Genomic DNA, 22,168 nt, shown 5'->3' on the forward strand with positions numbered 1-22,168 from the left:
CTTTTGGCCGCCCACATCGCTAATAGGAAGGCCGTCTGCTATCTTGGAGCGATTCAGGCGGCGCCATAGTCGACGCGCGGGTAGGGTGCCTACATGTCTGTCTGTCTGAGGGTGAAGACATCCATTGTTGCCTTGAATGTGCCAGCGCGTGACGCTCTCGCGCACTCGGTGCGTGACTTGGGCGGTAAAATGGCGTCTATGCAGTAGCCAAAGCTACGCGCTCGAGCTGAGTGACACCGGATTGCGCGCGCTTCAAAATGCAAAAAAAAAAAAACGATGGGGTGGAAAAATGGCTGAGATGTCACCACTCAAGCAAAAGCTCGCGTGTGTATGAAGGCACTCTACGGGCGGGTGTAAATGAGCAAAACATAAAACTAAAAGGTGAGCGCGTCAGTGTAGGAGGCAGGAGATGTCGGTACCTTTCTTATTCAGGGGCATTAGATTAAAATACCAGCGAGGGCGGACTTTATTTGTATGCAGTGCTGAGATGCATTACTCCGTCAATGGGGCAGTAGAACCTGAAACCATGCAACTCCTCTACGTGACCACAGACGTCCCATAATTCTACGTGCGAAGTGTTGCGGGCAGGTATTTTTGGAAGAAGTCTTTCTTTCGGGTGTGGATCACCTACCTTTACGTTCGGGGGCCGGTGGTCAAAGGGAACCCCATGCCCGTCCCACCGCGCGGCCGAGGGCTACCAGCAAGGGTAGCCCTCGGCCTTTGGGAAGGACACATTGGACGCCACGCCGGGTTCACCACCGCGACCGAGGGCTACCAGCAAGGGCAGCCCTCGGCCCTTGGGAAGGACACATTGGACGCCACGCCGGGTTCATCACCGTGGCCGAGGGCTACCAGCAAGGGTAGCCCTCGGCCGTTGGGAAGGACACATTGGACGCCACGCCGGGTTCATCACCGCGGCCGAGGGCTACCAGCAGGGGTAGCCCTCGGCCGCTGGGAAAGACACATTGGACGCCACGCCGGGTTCATCACCGCGGCCGAGGGCTACCAGCAAGGGTAGCTTTCGGCCGTCGGGAAAGACACATTGGACGCCACGCCGGGTTGATCACCGCGGCCGAGGGCTACCAGCAAGGGTAGCCCTCGGCCGTTGGGAAAGACACATTGGACGCCACGCCCGGTTCATCCCCGCGGCCGAGGGCTACCAGCAAGGGTAGCTTTCGGCCGTCGGGAAAGACACATTGGACGCCACGCCGGGTTCATCACCGCGGCCGAGGGCTACCAGCAAAAGTAGCCCTCGGCCGTTGGGAAGGACACATTGGACGCCACGCCGGGTTCATCACCGCGGCCGAGGGCTACCAGCAGGGGTAGCCCTCGGCCGTTGGGAAAGACACATTGGACGCCACGCCGGGTTCAACACCGCGGCCGAGGGCTACCAGCAAGGGTAGCTTTCGGCCGTCGGGAAAGACACATTGTACGCCACGCCGGGTTCATCACGGCGGCCGAGGACTACCAGCAAGGGTAGCCCTCGGCCGTTGGGAAGGACACATTGGACGCCACGCCGGGTTCATCACCGCGGCCGAGGGCTACCAGCAAGGGTAGCTTTCGGCCGTCGGGAACGACACATTGGACGCCACGCCGGGTTGATCACCGCGGCCGAGGGCTACCAGCAAGGGTAGCCCCCGGCCGTTGGGAAAGGCACATTGGACGCCACGCCCGGTTCATCACCGCGGCCGAGGGCTACCAGCAAGGGTAGCTTTCGGCCGTCGGGAAAGACACATTGGACGCCACGCCGGGTTCATCACCGCGGCCGAGGGCTACCAGCAAGGGTAGCCCCCGGCCGTTGGGAAAGGCACATTGGACGCCACGCCCGGTTCATCACCGCGGCCGAGGGCTACCAGCAAGGGTAGCTTTCGGCCGTCGGGAAAGACACATTGGACGCCACGCCGGGTTCATCACCGCGGCCGAGGGCTACCAGCAAAAGTAGCCCTCGGCCGTTGGGAAGGACACATTGGACGCCACGCCGGGTTCATCACCGCGGCCGAGGGCTACCAGCAAGGGTAGCTTTCGGCCGTCGGGAACGACACATTGGACGCCACGCCGGGTTGATCACCGCGGCCGAGGGCTACCAGCAAGGGTAGCTCCCGGCCGTTGGGAAAGGCACATTGGACGCCACGCCCGGTTCATCACCGCGGCCGAGGGCTACCAGCAAGGGTAGCTTTCGGCCGTCGGGAACGACACATTGGACGCCACGCCGGGTTCATCACCGCGGCCGAGGGCTACCAGCAAGGGTAGCCCCCGGCCGTTGGGAAAGGCACATTGGACGCCACGCCCGGTTCATCACCGCGGCCGAGGGCTACCAGCAAAAGTAGCCCTCGGCCGTTGGGAAGGACACATTGGACGCCACGCCGGGTTCATCACCGCGGCCGAGGGCTACCAGCAGGGGTAGCCCTCGGCCGTTGGGAAAGACACATTGGACGCCACGCCCGGTTCATCACCGCGGCCGAGGGCTACCAGCAAAAGTAGCCCTCGGCCGTTGGGAAGGACACATTGGACGCCACGCCGGGTTGATCACCGCGGCCGAGGGCTACCAGCAAGGGTAGCCCCCGGCCGTTGGGAAAGGCACATTGGACGCCACGCCCGGTTCATCACCGCGGCCGAGGGCTACCAGCAAGGGTAGCTTTCGGCTGTCGGGAAAGACACATTGGACGCCACGCCGGGTTCATCACCGCGGCCGAGGGCTACCAGCAAGGGTAGCCCCCGGCCGTTGGGAAAGGCACATTGGACGCCACGCCCGGTTCATCACCGCGGCCGAGGGCTACCAGCAAAAGTAGCCCTCGGCCGTTGGGAAGGACACATTGGACGCCACGCCGGGTTGATCACCGCGGCCGAGGGCTACCAGCAAGGGTAGCCCCCGGCCGTTGGGAAAGGCACATTGGACGCCACGCCCGGTTCATCACCGCGGCCGAGGGCTACCAGCAAGGGTAGCTTTCGGCCGTCGGGAACGACACATTGGACGCCACGCCGGGTTCATCACCGCGGCCGAGGGCTACCAGCAAGGGTAGCCCCCGGCCGTTGGGAAAGGCACATTGGACGCCACGCCCGGTTCATCACCGCGGCCGAGGGCTACCAGCAAAAGTAGCCCTCGGCCGTTGGGAAGGACACATTGGACGCCACGCCGGGTTCATCACCGCGGCCGAGGGCTACCAGCAGGGGTAGCCCTCGGCCGTTGGGAAAGGCACATTGGACGCCACGCCCGGTTCATCACCGCGGCCGAGGGCTACCAGCAAAAGTAGCCCTCGGCCGTTGGGAAGGACACATTGGACGCCACGCCGGGTTGATCACCGCGGCCGAGGGCTACCAGCAAGGGTAGCCCCCGGCCGTTGGGAAAGGCACATTGGACGCCACGCCCGGTTCATCACCGCGGCCGAGGGCTACCAGCAAGGGTAGCTTTCGGCCGTCGGGAAAGACACATTGGACGCCACGCCGGGTTCATCACCGCGGCCGAGGGCTACCAGTAAGGGTAGCCCCCGGCCGTTGGGAAAGGCACATTGGACGCCACGCCCGGTTCATCACCGCGGCCGAGGGCTACCAGCAAGGGTAGCTTTCGGCCGTCGGGAACGACACATTGGACGCCTCGCCGGGTTCATCACCGCGGCCGAGGGCTACCAGCAAGGGTAGCTTTCGGCCGTCGGGAAAGACACATTGGACGCCACGCCGGGTTCATCACCGCGGCCGAGGGCTACCAGCAAAAGTAGCCCTCGGCCGTTGGGAAGGACACATTGGACGCCACGCCGGGTTCATCACCGCGGCCGAGGGCTACCAGCAAGGGTAGCTTTCGGCCGTCGGGAAGGACACATTGGACGCCACGCCGGGTTCATCACCGCGGCCGAGGGCTACCAGCAAGGGTAGCTTTCGGCCGTCGGGAAAGACACATTGGACGCCACGCCGGGTTCATCACCGCGGCCGAGGGCTACCAGCAAAAGTAGCCCTCGGCCGTTGGGAAGGACACATTGGACGCCACGCCGGGTTCATCACCGCGGCCGAGGGCTACCAGCAAGGGTAGCTTTCGGCCGTCGGGAACGACACATTGGACGCCACGCCGGGTTGATCACCGCGGCCGAGGGCTACCAGCAAGGGTAGCCCCCGGCCGTTGGGAAAGGCACATTGGACGCCACGCCCGGTTCATCACCGCGGCCGAGGGCTACCAGCAAGGGTAGCTTTCGGCCGTCGGGAACGACACATTGGACGCCACGCCGGGTTCATCACCGCGGCCGAGGGCTACCAGCAAGGGTAGCCCCCGGCCGTTGGGAAAGGCACATTGGACGCCACGCCCGGTTCATCACCGCGGCCGAGGGCTACCAGCAAAAGTAGCCCTCGGCCGTTGGGAAGGACACATTGGACGCCACGCCGGGTTCATCACCGCGGCCGAGGGCTACCAGCAGGGGTAGCCCTCGGCCGTTGGGAAAGACACATTGGACGCCACGCCAGGTTCATCAACTCCGTGCCAACAACAATGATCTCGGTGTCCAGCATAGCTTATTAGTAAGCAAGGGACTCCAAAATGAAACTGCAGCGGAGCAATCCACGGATAAGCGCTCGCCGCGCTCTCCGACCTGAGGCAGGGGAACCGTAAGCAGAGACATCGGCGGTCGGACGAGCTCACGCCACGACTTGACCCATCGCAGGAGCTCAATCCATAGATCTCCGCAGACGACCGTCAACTTAGTGAAGGGAACGCCCGACTGCTCCCGGGCCTGAAACGAGAGCCACGTGGAGGAGTGCGACAGAATAGGCCAGAAGGGTGGCGAACCCTCCCTACCACAAAGGAAACGCCCAGGCGCCAAACTCCGGCCGTCACGTCCGCGGTTTAGCACTGCTCGGAAGCCAGTGGCTACCACAATTGGCATAACGACATTGTAAGTAGCTTGAGGAACGTCAACCAAGTGCAATTTAGAAATCGTTTTATTTGTTTTAATCAATGTTTAAATGTCTTTTCGATCAAACACTGGTATCTCTGTGCGGTAACCATAACACCGTTGACGTTTACACAATAAAAAAAGGCGACATAATTTTTTTCCCCTTTAATGTCTCTAAGGAGGAACGTTCGTTATCGCCAGACTTTTCCTTAAAATTCACCAGCAATCCGTGACCTTCCAGAAACAATCACCTCTCTTTTCTTCAGCGTTTCCGTCACATCATTCGTGTAGATGTCAGATCCCGGTACAAAGACCTTTCTAAACACACCTTTAGCCACGAAGCGCGCGTGCCGAGGGCCTACTATTTCCATTTCGTTGTTGGCAAGGGCGAGGTAATACGCTGGAAGGATGAGCACGTAGGTGTCTTGAAATTTTTCCTTGAGCCCTATGGCAAAGTATCCGCTGATGGTAAAATCGCAGGTCCAATCAATATCCTAAAAAGGTCAAGAAGGAGTTATGAGAGTCGGTAAAAGCTTCCGTAAGCAATTAAATGCATCCTTTTAAAATGTCTGCATTTCTCGACAAGCCTGTTTTTTTTTTTCTAGGGCTTGCGCTGACGTCACATCAACCGCCATTGTGGTGGTCTCGCTCCTAAGTGCGCACATTTTATGGCCTACATTTAGAACGACAGGAAGTATGTTTTCTTGGAAATAACATGTACAAATGTCTACCAGCCCGGAGCGATGGCGTCGCGTGCAAGCATTATCTACAGTGCGCCAGTCGTACGCAAGCATTTTTTCTATGCAATAGACGTAGGTTTCGTGCATAAAAGTTCGAGTTTATTTTTTGGGTTTCGATTAATTGCTTCACTGAAGGTATTCGAATTATAGTAGAAAATATGCAGTGGAATAACAATGCAAGTTTTTATGTTATGCTATGGCATACAAATAAAATTGCACAGTCGTTTAGCATGCAGATGGCTATGCGTACGCCGCAGGAACTCTTCGATGGTCGAATGATGCCGAATTCCAGCATATACTCGAACGTTAGTCGGGCTACGCGGATGCGTTCGCCCGATAGACTACAAGGGCAAGCCTCCGCGTTCATTTAAGCTTTAAACAACTCCTTGATTGCGATATCATATTCGTCGCTTTTTCAGTCAGCAAAAATTAAAAACCATTGGAACTGCAGCGAAGATGAAATGAAGCAACCGAGTGGCAAAATCAGATTTGACGTTCGAGTTTGCAGAGCGTAAGGTAGGTGTGACTTTGAGGTACTGCAACAGTGGTTTAGGCTGTAGTGGTTCAGGCTGTAGAGCCAGTCCAGTGAGACAGCTAGCCTGTTGTCTTTAACGTATGTCATGCAGTAACGATACAGTGTACTGGTATACAAGGTAGTGTTGGAACCAGAGCGGCCCGTGTGAGGCGTATTGTGTAGATTGCGATAGGTTTCGTTACCGGAGCATCGGCAGTAGGGTCAATACGGTCATAGCCTCCCCTATACTCACAGAGCCTTGCAGTTTGACAACGGAGCCATAAAGTGCCCGGTTGCAGATTTGGAGCACGAGGATCTGGTAGCACAGAGCATTTCTCGGGGAGCCTGGGCGTCCAGCGCACAGTTTATGCAGCAGCGAGGACACACAACATTGCTTTCAAACCCGACGAGAAAAGAAGCGGCGAGGAACGCGAGCGGACATTCCATCGTCCGGGATAAGTGTGTTTCGGTTTCTCGCCGTAGCGGGGGGCCCGTTACATGAGTTTTGTCGCCCACTCTACCTTTTCACATTCAGCGGCCGCGTCACGTGAAGATTTGCCAGACTTTCTCACTATAGAGGAGGCTATGGAACGACGCACCGGTGACCTTGCCGTCACAGAGTTTAGTTACAAGTCACCGAGTTATTATCTCACACCGAAAAAAACACGATTGAAGAATACGAGCGAAAAAGACCGAAGGAAATTAACGTAGCGAAAAATAGAAAGTTGTCACGCGATGATGTGTTAGGCTCATCGGCTGCTCTCTCTAACATTGTCACTCTCTGTAATGACATGATTCACATCTGAAATGTCCGTTCTATCATTCAACCCCGTCCACAATTCATTACCTCGAACCAACCACAATGAACGAAGTACACCCGCCGGCAATATGAAGGTGAACACCTTACCTGGTTTCTTGCCTGTTTTACGGCTCCCTAAAGCTATATTAACTCTGAATGTCTCAAATGGTACGTGGCTTGGGGTCTAAACTTTGCATTCTAGCCCTCTTCTGGAACAGAGCTTGTTCCAAAACTTGCAGGAGCGTCAAAAACAAGAAGAGGGCTGTTCACCTTCATATCGCTCACGGGTGTACACAAGTTGCACTTACTGAACGCTCATGTACCGCAGGAACGAGCGTCCATTCGCTGAATACAGTAAATTTGTCCAGTTTTACTCTATCCGCTACAGAACTTTAATTGTGTTCTAGTGTCTACAGCTTCTGCCCCACGTAAGCACGAGCGAACATTCTATCACTCGGTGCAAGTGTTTCGGCGTCTCGCCTCAGCGGGGCGCCCGTTACATGACTCTTGTCTGCCGTCTCACTTTGGGCTGCCGCGTCTCGTGGCGATCTGCCAGGCTTTGCCAGTATAGAGGAGGCTGTGGTTAGAGGCTTGTCCACGTCGGTTGTTTTTGTTTGTTGCTCTAGTGGGACTCGGGCATCACACATCACACAAAAGAAAAAGACAAACTGCAAACACGAGTCACCGCAATATCCGTGGGTCGGATGCCGAGTGCTAAGTGCATCGACCGCAGACGCGCGGCGCGAAAGGTTTCGTTTGCTTTTGTATCTGCTTGTTTCCCCTTTAACTCGGTGCCATGCAGCATTCGAAGCACGAAACTCGCGGCTATTCGCGTTCCATTCTGCATACAGACTGTCGTCTGTGTGATGCATAAGGGGTGTGACCACGGCTTTAGTGTGCTAGCCCTGGGACATGTTGATTTACACCCTTAAGGGTGTAAACTATTTTAGTGCATGGATAGATATCGATGCAAAGGATTGGTTGAACAACAGCGCCCCCATGGTCACTCTAATGTGCAAATCGCTGAAGTGAACACAAAGCTGACTGCAGCACCCTGGTTAAGGAATTACGTACGCTTTCAGCGGTGGTGGCGAACCACTCCACTCGAACAGTCCTGTTGGAAGGAACGTTGACTCCTGTGGCCACCGCAAACGTCTTGAGTTTCGTCTGAGTGTCGGTCGTGGTGTTGTCCGAGTTGTATTTAACGCCGCCGCTGCCACTCAATCCAAACACTGTTTTTAATGACACACCTCCCGAAGTTTCAATGCCCAGACTGAATCCGTCGCTTACTTTTACAGATGTTCTTTCTTTGCGAATGGTAGTATGCGTGACAGTGTATGTTTGGGTAGCATTCGATTCGTTGTTATAGAGGTTAGCGTACAAAAGGCTGCGGGCACCGGAACCTGTTTTTGGATCACCCATTTTTACCGTGCCCCCTTCGACTTGTATATAAAACCTAAGACATGAAAAAAAAAATCGTCAGAGTGATCTAACATACATTTGAAAAGTAACGAAGCAATCAATAAACCGTTTATTGACGAACGTTCATATTTCGTATTTTCGCTGACCAGAAGGGCGTGGACAACGTAACTATAGTGTGCTCACCACCGCACAAATAGCGACATGTATAATTTTTTTATAATGGTTAAATGCATATTTTCAGCAGTCTATAGCGCTATGCAATCTGGGCTGCAGATGTCAATCTTTAAATGAGAGCTCTGCCGTATATTTGAACATTTTCAACTAGACATATTTTCTTAAAGAGTGCGAGATACTGAGCCTAGAGCAGCAAAGAAATTTCTCCCAAAAGTTTATACATAATTTTTAATCGTAGAAATGCGTTAGAAGCGAAACCGAAACTAACCTCCAACTTTCCTGGTCTACCGCCTTTTGACGTCAGGTGTATAATCATCAGCACATGGGCAGCTTGGGCCTGTTTCGCCCAGCGTCAGAAGGCGTCGCGATCGTCCGGGGGAAATGATGAACTACGATTCATCAAGCAAGCAATTAGCGAATTTCCAAAGATTTTTAGCTCCAGATATCAGGCGATTCGCACTCGGTATTCGATCCGCCGGCGTCTCCTTCGAGGTCAGCTTCGTTGGGGGCTGTATTCACGATCCGCCGACGTGTGGACTCGGATGCCGCTTCGAACAAAATGGCGTGGAGGGTTTAATCTGCTAACAAGGTGCGAACTGTTCCCTAGCAAGACGCGAACGCCAAGAGCCAGCGTTCGCGTCGGACTGCTAATCCACTTCCGTCGTAGAGACTTGTCGGATACCAATAAGATTTCACTGTGATGATTTCCTTCGTGGTGCCATTGCACCCCGCCGCCAATTCCCAATTTCTCTTACCCTCCATCACATGCCGCAAACAGCTTAATCCAGACGCAATTCGCGAAGCCACAGACGCTCACCATCACCAGAACGCTTAACGCCCTAAAGTAGGGAGCGTCGTCTGCTCTCGGATACGTCTGACGTCACGAGTGCCCCTGCTCGTTGTTGCCAGTAAAGCGGCAGCAATAGATTCGGTGGTGTAGGCGTAAATTTTCAAATTCATTTTATCCAATTAAATTGATGTTTTGATTAAATTTTTTGGAGACATACTCACCGGTGGATATTAAGTAAATTGTAAACACTTTATAAAAAAACAATGACCATCACAATTACGCCGGAGCTTTCCTTTCAGCGCTGCCTTCCTCATTTGTTTATTTCTGTCGATTAATTCGCTCACGTAGAAAGTTATCAAGCTTAAAATTAGGAAGTTTTCTTAATTCTTTTTTTTTTGGGGGGGGGGGGGGTGGGGGGTAAGTGAGGTATAAAAATGGCGTGCTTTGAAGCTGCAGCCCAAGCTCCTCGTGTCAATATCACTGTTGCAAAACACGGCTTGTTGAAACCCTTCATTGATAACACCAAGGTGGGGCGGCTTCCAACAAAACACGTACTTAGGATAAAAATGTCGCAATATTTTTTTGTTCAATTGTGTGAGACTTTAGGTTGAGGTTTAGTTACTTTTTTTCCCCGAACAGGTCTTTCATTTCTTGGCTGTTTGACCACATATCAGTCCAATTCACTTTAGTGTTGTACTGTTTTTCAAAAACTCCAACGAACTTTTCCATTGCAGTCTTTAGACTGAAGAACTTCGGTTCGGTTTCTGCAAATGTAGAAAGAGAGCGAAGGAAATGAAGCAACAAGAAGTTAATGTGTCCAGGTTTATCTAAATAACACATATTTTAATATACAAGGCTAGTATCGCAGAACAGAACAAGGAAAAAAAGAAAACGAACATTAAAAAACAATGCTAAATTCGGTAGGTTGGGGAACGCCCATGATAAAAACAACGCGAACAGATACGAGGACAAAAGAATAAAATTGGTGGCAGGACCGCTTCCACAAGGGCGCCGCCATCTTGAATATTGTCACTTCTAGTATGGGCAAAAACATTGTTTTGCCGTCGCAACGCCAATAGATCACATTCAGGATATAAGCGCATCCGTCACCGACTCTCGTTTTGCCTCACTTATATTTTTCTTTTACTAATTAAAAGTTGAGTGTTTTAATATTATTTCTTTCGCCCTTACCGAATGCGCCTAGCAGGTGGCTGGGAAGAGCGTAAGCAAAAGAGAGGTTCTGACGTCACGGCGCTGCGGTGGCGCTGCTGTCGGCGGGGCGAATGCGCACGCACCTCCCGCGAATCTGGTTCCTGCGCGTGCGCAGTGCAGGCAGTGTGCGCAGTGTGGGAAAATGCGTTTCTTTGTAAACAAGGCCCAACCTTCAAGATAGATAGTTGAGCAAACATTTAAAAAAAAAATGACTGCAGAAACCACTAGTGTTAGTTGTCTATGAATTGCGATAGCATTCGTCATGTCTTCCTCCCTATTTTGTTACGAGACCAAGGACGACGTTAAGCACGACGTTAAGAACGACGTCTAGTACGACCTCAAGGGCGACGTCCTAGAGGGCGACGTCTATGACGACTCCTAGAACAACCTCTAGGGTGGCATCAAGGACAACCTTTAAGACGACCTCTAGGATGACCTCAAGGACAGCCTCTAGGGCGACCTCCAGGAAGACCTCAAAGACGACGTCGAAGACGACGTTCTGAAAAACGTCGTTCAGGACGATGTCCCTTGGGCGACGTCCAAGACGAGGCCTAGGGCAACTTCTAGGACGACCTCTAGGACGATGTTGAGGTCGTCAGGATCAGCTGACTGTGCAAGCACAGTTAGCTGAAATGATCTACTGCGCAGACCTTCTGTGTATTAGGAGGCCAGAAAGATCCACAAAATCGGGAGGGAGGAGGGGTAGCTAAACAATGCTATTTATTAAAAGTAAAAGAAGTTTACACTTCTCTGTAATGCGAAATGAGAGTGCGGCTCTTGGGGCATTTTGATTTTGCGATGTACCATGGTAAAAAATTTGAGAGAGCCCTGATTGGTGGCGCTGCTTACGCCGAGAGGGCAGGTAATAGAGGAGGAGGGGGTACGGTGGGGGCCCTGTTTGGGGGCGGCGACACGCGTCAAGCCGCATTCCATGAAGCCGTGCCATGTGAGGTCCTATAATGCAAAGAGCGCAGTGGCGCATTATGGGACGAGACAGAGCTACACACCAATCCAGTTTCTTCGCTAAATTGAGCGGGGAGCTTTAATGTGTCTAAATGCCTGTGACGTCCCATAACGCAACACGCGGAGTGTTGCAATTTGGGACGTCTCAAACCTACACGCGAATTCAGTTCATTCACTAAACTTATACCCGTGCCGCACGGGCAACTCGAATGCCATTTACAACGAATGACATTTGAACGATCGGCCAATTAGCGCGCGACACTCCGAGCGTGGGGCGTTCCACGCGCGACAGATCGCAAGCCGATTCGTTGCTCACACGAATGCCATTCGTTGTAAATGGCATTCGAGTTGCCCGTGTGGCACCGGTATTAGCGGGGAAGTTTAATTGGGGCGTAGGTCTGTGACGTCCCATAATGCAACGCGTACAGTGTTGAATTATGGGACTATTAAGCGCCCGTTCCCGTATATAGCGGTTACGCCGACGCCGACGCCGCTATATGAGGAAACATGTGCCTAAACGCTGCGCTCTAAAAAAAAAAAGAAAAATGCCAAAGATTGGCATATGCATAAGTCAACCTTCTATTAGCGATGTGCGCGACCAAAAGCGTCGCTGTGGTCAGCTTTCCATGATTGGCCAAACCATGGGCATATGAGCACTGTCAGATTTTCAACTTTGACGGTGTTAGTTTCGAATTCCGATGGCTCCTAGCTTCTACTGTGCTTTTTAAACACACCATCGAACTCGTCGCCGCACCTGATGGTAAGTAGCCAGAATAATAACTGGTGACGTCACGGCGAGGCAAATCCCAGTCGTGACGTCACTGGGGGAAACCATAAGAGGGCGCCACCGAAACATCTCGGTATTTGCGGCGAGATGTTTTGGTGGCGCCCTCCCATGGTTCCCCCTTGTGACGTCATTACCTTGCCAACAACAAGTTCGATGGTGTTGGTAAATAGCATGGCGGAAGCCTGAAATCATAGCGCTCTCAAAGCAACACTGCCAACACCGCCGAAATTAAAGTTCTTTCATTCCTCTTATATACGTTGATGGTATACCCTTTCCGACGTCATAGACAACTTTTGGACCAATCGTGGAAGGCCGACCACAGCCACGCTTTCGGTCGCGCACGTCGCCAATTGGGAAGGAGATCGAACTATAAGGGGCGCTTATCGAGCTTGGTGTCCACAAAGCCCGGTGTTTACTAACACAGCATAACAAAGGATTTGAACCTCGCCGAGCACGGTCTGGGCACGAGCGCTTCGCTGTGATCAGTGCTTCGGACACACGAGGAGCGGTTTTCGAATCGTCATCTTCGACTTCTCTAATCAACAACAAACAAGAAAATTCGGTTTGTTGCCCACACAGCTGAAGCATGCCGCCAGAGGCGTGACTGTTGGATCTCGTCCACAAGCACTTCACGCGACAGTCTCGCGCGCACGTTGCACGTCATGGCACAAGCAGCTGCAACATACATAACACTTTGTATCGTGTGCGAGCAGAGCGACAGCGTTTTATGTGACAGCTAAAGAGGCTTATCAAACAGCGCCAAAACAAACGCTCCATTGCGGTCGTGTTTTTGTTTGTGCCCGTATTATCTGGCCCCCGCTAAACCAATCGAGCACAGTGCATACCCGCCGTCTGTCTGTGTATGTTATGCTAGGAGTGAACTTATCCTAAACCTAAGCAGAAAATTAAAGAAGATACTTAAGACCGCTCACCTGCACGAATGCAAAAGCATTCCTAGACGCAGGGCATTCCTACAAGCAGCGCGCCACGTCTTCCTATCGCATACGGCGCTCTGACGGGGACATCACGCTCCCCCCCCCCCCCCCCCCCCCCTGCGCATGCACGGCGAACCCCGTCGGCTCCATGGCTTCCGTGACGATGCATCTGCGTCCCTGTGCTTTTCTGTGTGTTCTATTTCTGAGGAGCGTCCGTTTGACCTTGAGAGCCCAGCCGGCTTCTGTGACGAAGCATCCGCCTTTCTTTGGTTTTGTCCAATGGGAATTCAACTGCTATTTCGATGCTACAGATGGTAACAGACAAAGCTGGCTTCGCTCCATGGGACAGTTAATGCTTTCCAACTAAAATATAATTTGTCGCGTTGTCCAACTGGGCGGCGTCAACTACACTAGTGGAGTGGCGCGAATTCGCTAGTGCTACTCTGCACTGGGACACCGTGGAATGTTTAGGCCGGCGCGACGCGACAATGGGATTTTGCGCGGCCGGGTGGGTACAGACAACGCGAGTGGCGCTGAGGTCGATACACCGAGCCTGCCAAGTTTGACAGAGGGAGTATGAAGCGTTCGCAACGCTGTTGTCACAGTGGGCTGGTGGAAGAAGAAACAAGAGGAAAACAAAATGTATCCAGCGCGCTCTTAGATCATCCGATGCAGTCCATACGGAATCCTGACAGTGCGACCCCTTGCAGTTTTCAGAAGACTCGCGGCAAGTCACTTTGAAAAAAGGATTCGTTACAGTTCCTTTAAAATATAGCAAAGTTAAGGGTACAGTTATTTGAACGAAATGGTAATTATAATTACCGTACTTCTTAAAACGTAACGGTGATATTTTTTTAATGCGCGTCATGCAATACGTCCCAAAGGATGTCTTTGAGCAACAACAATAGATGATATGAAATAAAATGAAAATCAATGAAAAAAAACAAAAAAACTGGTCACTGCGTTTCTTTCGTTCCATGGCTGATGTGTTTAAAAAAAAGTCGCCCATAAAAGAAAATTAAAAACGCGGCAGCAAAGATAGTGTTTTAAGCGATGAACATGTAAGTGTTCACTCACAAAGAACCATCGCATGCGTAGGGATAACCAAGTTTTCGCACTACATTTATGCGTGACCGTAGGCGCCTTGTAACTCATGAGAAACCGCGTAATCCCAAGTTGGCACTAGACGAACTAAAAATGCTGAAACACATCATTTGTAAAGTCTGAGAAGTTACTAGATTCTACTCGTCTAACGATGTATTAATAATCGAGAAACTGCTGAAAGTAGCGAAAAACATATCGCCGCTACTTTTATCCTTACCTAAAAAAAATCTAACTGAACTGCAGTTATGATCTAAGGACGAAAAAATCAAGGCGTTATTATTTAGGGTTACCCAAAAATAACGCACTTAGAGTAACCCATTCTTTGTAACCCCTTACTACGGAAGAGTTCAATTTTGTAATGTTGTGCTTTCCCTCATTTTATGTTTCGAATATTGTGTGTACTTGGCTCTGCGGCTAATCAACGCGCAGGTGTAATATCATCGAAATGGCGTCGTCGAGAGGGCCACAAACCCGTTGCGATGTGCCTGGCTACCCAACGGGCTACGCTAATGCCACCTTAAAAAAACCTTCGCGTCCTCTCATCCCCCCTGTCACCCCTCCCCTTTCCTTCCTCCGAACGTAAACACCAGTAGATCTACGCACTGGAGGTACGTAGCTTCTGGAGGCGACACGAGGTGATGCTGGGGGTGACTTCCGGTTTAGGGGGACACTCCCGAATGATGACCAAAACCAGAAGACACTATTGGGCGGAAAGGGCAGCTGATTTGGCGCCAGCAGCTTTTTAGAGCGCAGCTCTTAGGCGCCCGTTTCCGGCTTCAGCGGCGTCGGCGTCGGCGTAACCGCGCGGTGCAATATGGGAAATGTCTTATAATGTAACGCGCGGGGAGGAGGAGGAGGAGGCAGTAGTTGGAGGAGGAGGAGGGGCATACCAACACATCCTAGAAAGAAGGCCGTATCGCTCCGAGTGGTTCCGTCACAATGTCGGAGAAGGAAGGCCACGGCGCAACTACGTGAGAAAATGTCTGCTGTATACGTGAAAACAATGTTTCTTGTCGAGCGGCGCGATGGTGTTCGTAAGAGTTTATCCTGTTGCGTTCCTATTGGACTCGCGTGCGCGACGGGTAATAACCCAGACAAGCAGGAGCGTTACTAAAACATTTACTTAAAACCAAGCCAATCTAACTAGACAAAGAACGTGGACGTCCGTCGGTCAGCAGGGATCGAAGGTGATGTCTCGCGCCTTCTGCCTGTTCTTTCGATCCTCGCGCATCCACCGAGCTTGGGTCCCTCCTTCTTCTAGTCTTCAACCTGTCGACCCCCAGGCCTGCAGGAGCTTCGGCGAATGTTGTTTTGGCCAAGGGCACATGCCGCCACAATCCAACATTAATATACGTTTTAAGAGCGCAGCCTTGTAAATTTATATACAGGGTGTTTTTTTTTAAGCTTAACGGAATTTTTAAAAACAAACCATGAAAGCTAGGTTAATGCGGTCTGCGCAGGTGAGTTATACGGCCAGGGGGACATAGTATAGGGGGTTAATCGTAACGATCAGTTGGCTAATTAGGTAAAAATCGTTAATTAACTTTTTAATTAACAAAAATCGACATATAGTTTCAATTGGAAACTTGCTCAGCGTCATCGAAAACCACTTAATCAGTAATTTTCAGAGAGACTTTGAACGCGTGAGAAGCGTAGTGGTGTACTAAAGTTACCACTCGTGGAGCACGTACAAGGCTGGGGCTAGATAAGAGACGAAAAAATTGCGCGGGCGCTTTACCGCAACCGCTAGCTTTGTGCCTGCACCACGAGTGGCAACTTTAGTGCACTACTACGCTTCTCACGCGCTCAAAGTGTTTCTGAAGTGACTAAGTGGTTTTCGCTGAGGCTATGCAAGTTTATAATTGGAACCATACGACTATTTTTATTAATTAAAAAGTTAATTAACGATTTTAATCTGATTAGCCGACTGATCGTTACGATGTGTCTCCTATATTATGTTCCCCATGGTTCTATAACTCACCTGCGGAGACCAAATTAATCTAGCTTTCATGGTTAAAAAAAAAAAAATCTGTTAAAAAAAACACACCTGCATATGTAATATAAACGTAACGCGCTACAAAGGTTGAATGTACCAAATGCATACTTATGAGTATCGCCGTAACCTTGGGACTACGTGCAGTCCCGCAGCTCCCCTCACTTTTCGAATGAACCGGCACCGATGCGACATCTTCCCTCATCCCGGTTCCGATTTTGGTGAATTTACGTTGTGTGTGAGCTGAGGACTGTCTGAAAAAGAACGCTGAGACATTTCAGGAGGGAAGGGAACCAAAAAAAATCTAGCCATCGCCGCAGGGAGCCTCGAGGAAGAGACGGGTCGACAACGTCAAGCCTTTTGTCGCCGCTGCTCTCGTGTGTGGTTCTTTTGAGACTGGTTTTCTTTTTCCCGTCGTTTTGCTGTCGTCACCACAGTCTCGAGTAGTTTTTTTTGTTTTTGTTTTTGTGTTCGCTTGATATTACGGCATTTACGTGGACTCGGAGAACAAGTCCTGCTACGGCTTGAGTGACATGAGTGGCAACTAGCCAACGATGACACTGGTCGATCATCGAGAGACCACTCTCTCGATAGAGAGAGACTTCTTGGAGCTTATGTTGAAATGTTTTCGTGACAGATATTGTGGGACGTATGGATACGATCGAAAGATGAGAAACAACTTATTTACGGGCTTTCTTGGTCATGTGAGATGCAAATGCTGCAATCGTTTTTTTTTTTTTTTTTTCGTGCTAGAGATGAATTTTTTTTTTTTTTCGCTATCCGTGTGCAGTTGCGTCGATATTTGTAAATATGCGTGGTAATATTGTAGTTTTCAATGGAAGTTTGTGCGATTATTGAAAGTGCGTTGTTTGTGACTATGTGTTCATGTATGCTAATGTTATTTTATTGCCTTTACTGAGTCTATACTGGAATATTAACTGTATTAAGGTAATAGTAATATTGTATAAAAAATAAGTTATATTTTGTTCTAAAGGAGTTCGAACCCATAGGGAGATGTAAATTAGCTAACTGTAAATAGTAAGTTTAGTACCCCTGCCACACGTAAAAGTTGATACATTTTCAATAAATGACATAGGATTTAACCAGATCGCACTCTTGAGTAATGATACGAGCGTCAGAAACTGATTTGTCGACCCCATAATGTCACTCGATCAAAATTACATTAATTTTGCCGTGTGGCCGAGGTATAATGCAAGAATTCAGTGACTGCGCGCGATAACATCGCTTACATAATCGTAAGTGACACTTGTCTAGCGGTGTCCGCCTTAACTACGTATACCTGATTTTAACTATGATCTGTATTGATGTGTCCAATCACTGCGTGTCTGCCCATTTTGTCGAAATATTTCTGTATAAAATGTGCATCCCTACATCGATACTTGCGTGACTCAACGTTTTGACTTAAAACAATCACATATATGCTTAGGCTTGGGTATTCTTTTGCGCATACCTCGTGCCATCTCGTACCGATTATTTAGTTATGTAATATTTTCCCCGTGTAATAAAATGTTTTCTAGACCCGTTGCTATGTGCAGCTTTCACTTTAGCTAATAAGACAAACGCATGTGACTAAAAGCGCGTTATGACAGTTGATCCACGCGCGTTGCCTTCGCTACGACGCGCGCCCCCGTTGGCCTTCCTTTGCAACGTCGCGAGAGGAGCGCTGCGGCCTTCTTCTCTAGGAGGTGTCAGGCATACCCTCCCCTCAGGTCCCTTCCCTCCTCGTCCTCAAGAGCTGCGCTCTAATTCGGCGTTACAGGAAGTTGTAAACGTCTTTCATTTTTTTTCTGATCACCCCCTGGGGTGACAAGAAAAAAATCCACCGAGCGCGGCCTCTAGTTCCGGCTTCATTTGGGAGTTTCTCGTTTAACTGGCTTGAGCCGGTATGTCGTCTTCCTATGTTCCTACCAAGCTACATGCATAGAGTTAATAGAATTTAGGCTAGAGGTTCAACCGGCGATCCTGTCTATTCGACTTCCGGGTTTCAAATTGAAGCAGATAGGAATCAGTCTTTAAAACTCGCGTGCATTTTGTCTCTTCGACGGAAAATAACATAGATAATTTTTGTTATCTGAGTCTTAGCGAATATTATGTACCTTTATTAATAGTCTAAAAGTGTAATTGTTTTAGAGCATTTTTATTTACCACTGAAGGACGTTAAACTTCGCTATATTTCAGACCCAAACCTGTGTTCCATAGCAGGTATAGAAAAATGAGCGACAATTCTAAGTAAAATAACGATAAAAAAAAGTTTAGAGTGTGTTCAGTGCTCGCCAGCATTTTGGTGGTGCTTATATAGTGCTTATATGCCCGTCCTGTCATTAAATGCAAATGAGTCCTTCGTGCATCTTTACGATCGGCTAAAAAGACATTCAAAACGTAAATAAGATGTGTGGGTTATAAAAGCTCGTGTTTTTATTGTTTGCTTATTCGGGCAGTTTTTATTGAGCACCTGTTCTTCGGCATCTCCCTCTTTTCAAAACTTTCGAGCATGCGGGTGACGATTTTGAATGCAGAACAAGCATCTTTGTGCATATCCATGAGCAGCAAAAATAAAGCATTAGTTATTTATTTCAAATTGGACTATATTACGGGGCATTCAATTTACTTTGATCGTGTGCACGAACAAGGAGTTACTGATCCAGTGTTACTGCGTAGCTATTTCCGTCTCTCTTGGTTTTCCACATGTCCTTCGCTGGTTTGGCTCGTAATCCCCCCATGCTGAACAGCGCCCACGTCATGTTGGCGCTAACAATGCCCGACGGTGCCCATAAATACAAGTACAAAGTGCGTTTAGCGCCGTTTTTTATGTCACGAATTTAGCACAAAAACGCCATAAGTAACGAAATATTTCGTCTGCGTGACCGCGAAATGTTCCAATCTCTCTAGTATGCACGAATTGTTCGTGATATTTGCTCTTATAATCGAGCGCAGGGAGAAAATACACTCGCTTTTTCCACTAGAAATGCATCACCGGAAGTCAATTTCCGACCGGTTGCTGTCTGCCTCAGTTTGCCGCAGCACACTGGCGCCAGTTGAGCCCTCTAGAATACATTAGAATAACTCTGGCTCCATGATCCACATAGCACCGTCTGCCTTGCGTCAGCGTCACCGCCATCGCCTCTCGCAGCGCTTCACAACGAGCCCGACGTTAGCAGGCGCCGACGCGAAGACGGACGCGACTGCCGGCTGCTCTCGTCCAGCTTCCGCGTGTTTGCCGCTAGGGGCGGGGTGGGCATCCACCAACGATGACGTCATGCGGCCAGGCTACACGCATGAGTGCTGAGAAGGCCGGGTCTCACTTCGGCGTTCCAAGAGATACTTGCAGCCAGAGACGCGTAAAAAAGAAAAATGCTTTGATGAAAGAAGCAAGCATTGTCGCCGACTCTCCGCGCATGCGCAAACGTTATCGGTAAAGAAACAATCGGGAGTTTCAGAATAACGTACGCAATTTTAGCGCACGCTAGCGCTAAATTTAGCGCTTGTATTAGCGCACGCGACGCAAGAGAGTTTTAGAATAGCGTTTCTCCGCCGCGACGCAAAAGCCCAAGCATCTCGCGCCTGCGACGGCACCAGGATACAGTCACAATTTTCTTTTCACACGCGAAATGCTGTAACTTTAGAAAGAAAACAAGTTTTTTGGTTCATAGTGCTATTCTAGATTTGTTTAAACATGAGAATGCGACGCGAGCGGTTGACCAGTCGTGGCCGCTTGCGTCGCCTCTGCAAGAGAGGTCTCGTGTACTAACCTTCGCACATCGTACCTCCGCCGAGAAATGTTCGCGCGTCGCAAGTATCAATTTGCCGGTGAGCGTTGCCAAACCGAGAACAACTTCGTCCCGTATTGAAAATCGCAGTTACGAGGATGCCGCCGACGTCGCGCTCACGACGCCGCCAAAGCAGCCGCCGTCATAATCCCTGGAAGCCGCCATTTTTTTAAACTCTGCTCGTCTTGGCTTTAGCCAACTTTTCATCACGAATCCTCCTTGGAGAAGCGCAAAGACTCTTTGCGTACGCACGCTATTTCCGAGAAATAGCGCACGCTAAAATTGCGCACTCAAAGCGCAAAACCTGGTTTGCATTCGGAGCATGCGCAGTGGCGACGGCGCTATTCTTTGCGTACGCAAAGCTTTAGCGTGCGCTATTCTAAAGCTCCCTAATATGACGCCTATTGCCGTCTACACCGTGAGCTTTACGCCAGCCACTTAGGTTACACTACAGTGTACTAGTGCTCTTTGTATTATAAGATCCCAATTTTTTTAAAGCTTGAGAAAAAGGTTTTGCAGCAGACACAACCATTTTTTAACATTTTCTGTGCGGGTAATAAATTATTTCGCTACCATGTTTTTATGCCTTTTTGTATAGGCTCTCAAAGCTGTAATAAGGTCGACCTTTTTTTTTGTTTTTGTTTTTTTAATTTTTTTAAACCTGATTTACGTCGAGGATGGATCGACACGACTACTTCTGCCATCCTTCCATAAAAAAAGAAAGAAAACCAAAGTGTCCGTTTTTTTATTAGCGTTTTGTTAGGTTTCAGAAAAACCCTCACTCACCTTTAACGTTAGAAGCCTGAAATTAGAAAAAAAAACACGTGTTGTTCAGGCATTTCAGTAATACATAATTACATGTTAAACGTGTTAAGGACATGGTCGTACTTAGATATTTCTGCGACGAATGACGCATGGATATACGTCGTATATCAAGGAAGTAAGTTCTTCTTTTGTAATAAGAAACTCATCAAACGTATCTGAAATGCTTCATTTTGAGTATATTTTGCATGCCTTAATATATCTTGCGATGTAATTCCTTTTGATGTGAAAGCATTTGTCATATTGTGGCAGATGCGCTGGGATACAATTTTTAAAGCAGGCTGAAAGGGTCCTGAGCCAAGATCTTGGGCTTCATTGTGAAAACAATTGATCTGCTGTGCTTAAGTGTTTTGTAACGTTTTCGTAAAGGATATCACAGACGATATGCCATACGACGGCAAGGCTAGGCAGCAGATTTCCTTACGGCTTTTTTACAGCGGAGCTTTAAAAAGCTAGTTTTCCCAGTTTCGTGTCCGTAAACAAATAAATCTGGACACAACCTTCTGGACAGCTACCGCCATCGATGAGTGACGGCGGCACATAGTACAGCTCCGCTGCTCTTCCTTCTTCACCAGAGTGGGAAGGCTGAACGTTTTTTTCCCGTTGGGACGAAACCACGCTATCCCCCGAGTACTGCCTGAACCACCCTGGACACCTGGTCCGAACATAGTGATTGCAATATGTACCAATGTACTCATCTCGAACCGAACAAAACTTTCGTAGCTCGTTTCACTTGTTAGGCATGTCACCATAAACTGAAGTACCTAGATTAGTTATGAACTTCGTTAAAAGTAGTCGATTCAACTTACGAGAGCCACAGAAAGGACAACGAGGCCGTGCAGCAGTGCCTGGACAGTCATGGATCTACTGCGATCGTTCAGCATTCGACTCTCACGGCAGAAATCCTGAAGAGCTAATGGAAGTCAGTTGGTGTACCCACCGCTTTTATAGAGCCTCATATCATTGCGCACTCTGCAGCTGTGAACCCATAGGTCGATGCGCTTTGTAGGAACAAGCTCGCGGTAAATGACCAGGTGTGACCATTGCTCATGCGTAGAAACCAGATCCACAGCGCTACCGCAGCGCTTGTTGGTCTTTAACATTTAAAGCCACCCCATGACCCGCCCTTTCACCAAATGCTTCGTGCAGAGTCGTAGACTTCCGTTCAACTCACTACACGCCTGGCCTCAGTTTAATACCTCGTGAATCACCGAGATATTGGTATTTCACACTGGCGTTTTCAAGACGCCA

The 22,168-nt window shown here is 49.9% G+C and overlaps 1 protein-coding gene across 1 annotated transcript; it reads right to left on the reverse strand.

Annotated features, from left to right (window-relative positions):
- Window positions 1-5,083: 5,083 nt before the first annotated feature.
- LOC115314014 lies at window positions 5,084-21,801 on the reverse strand. The gene is made up of 5 exons (XM_040207300.1): window positions 21,727-21,801; window positions 20,882-20,897; window positions 9,936-10,077; window positions 8,002-8,383; window positions 5,084-5,368 (listed from the first exon to the last, which is right to left on the reverse strand). The coding sequence occupies exons 1-5, from the start codon at window positions 21,799-21,801 to the stop codon at window positions 5,084-5,086; spliced, it is 900 nt and encodes a 299-aa protein (XP_040063234.1).
- Between the last annotated feature and the right edge of the window lie 367 nt (window positions 21,802-22,168).

Source organism: Ixodes scapularis, unplaced genomic scaffold, assembly GCF_016920785.2.
Source record: "Ixodes scapularis isolate PalLabHiFi unplaced genomic scaffold, ASM1692078v2 PGA_scaffold13__105_contigs__length_92229423, whole genome shotgun sequence".
Taxonomy (NCBI): domain Eukaryota; kingdom Metazoa; phylum Arthropoda; class Arachnida; order Ixodida; family Ixodidae; genus Ixodes; species Ixodes scapularis.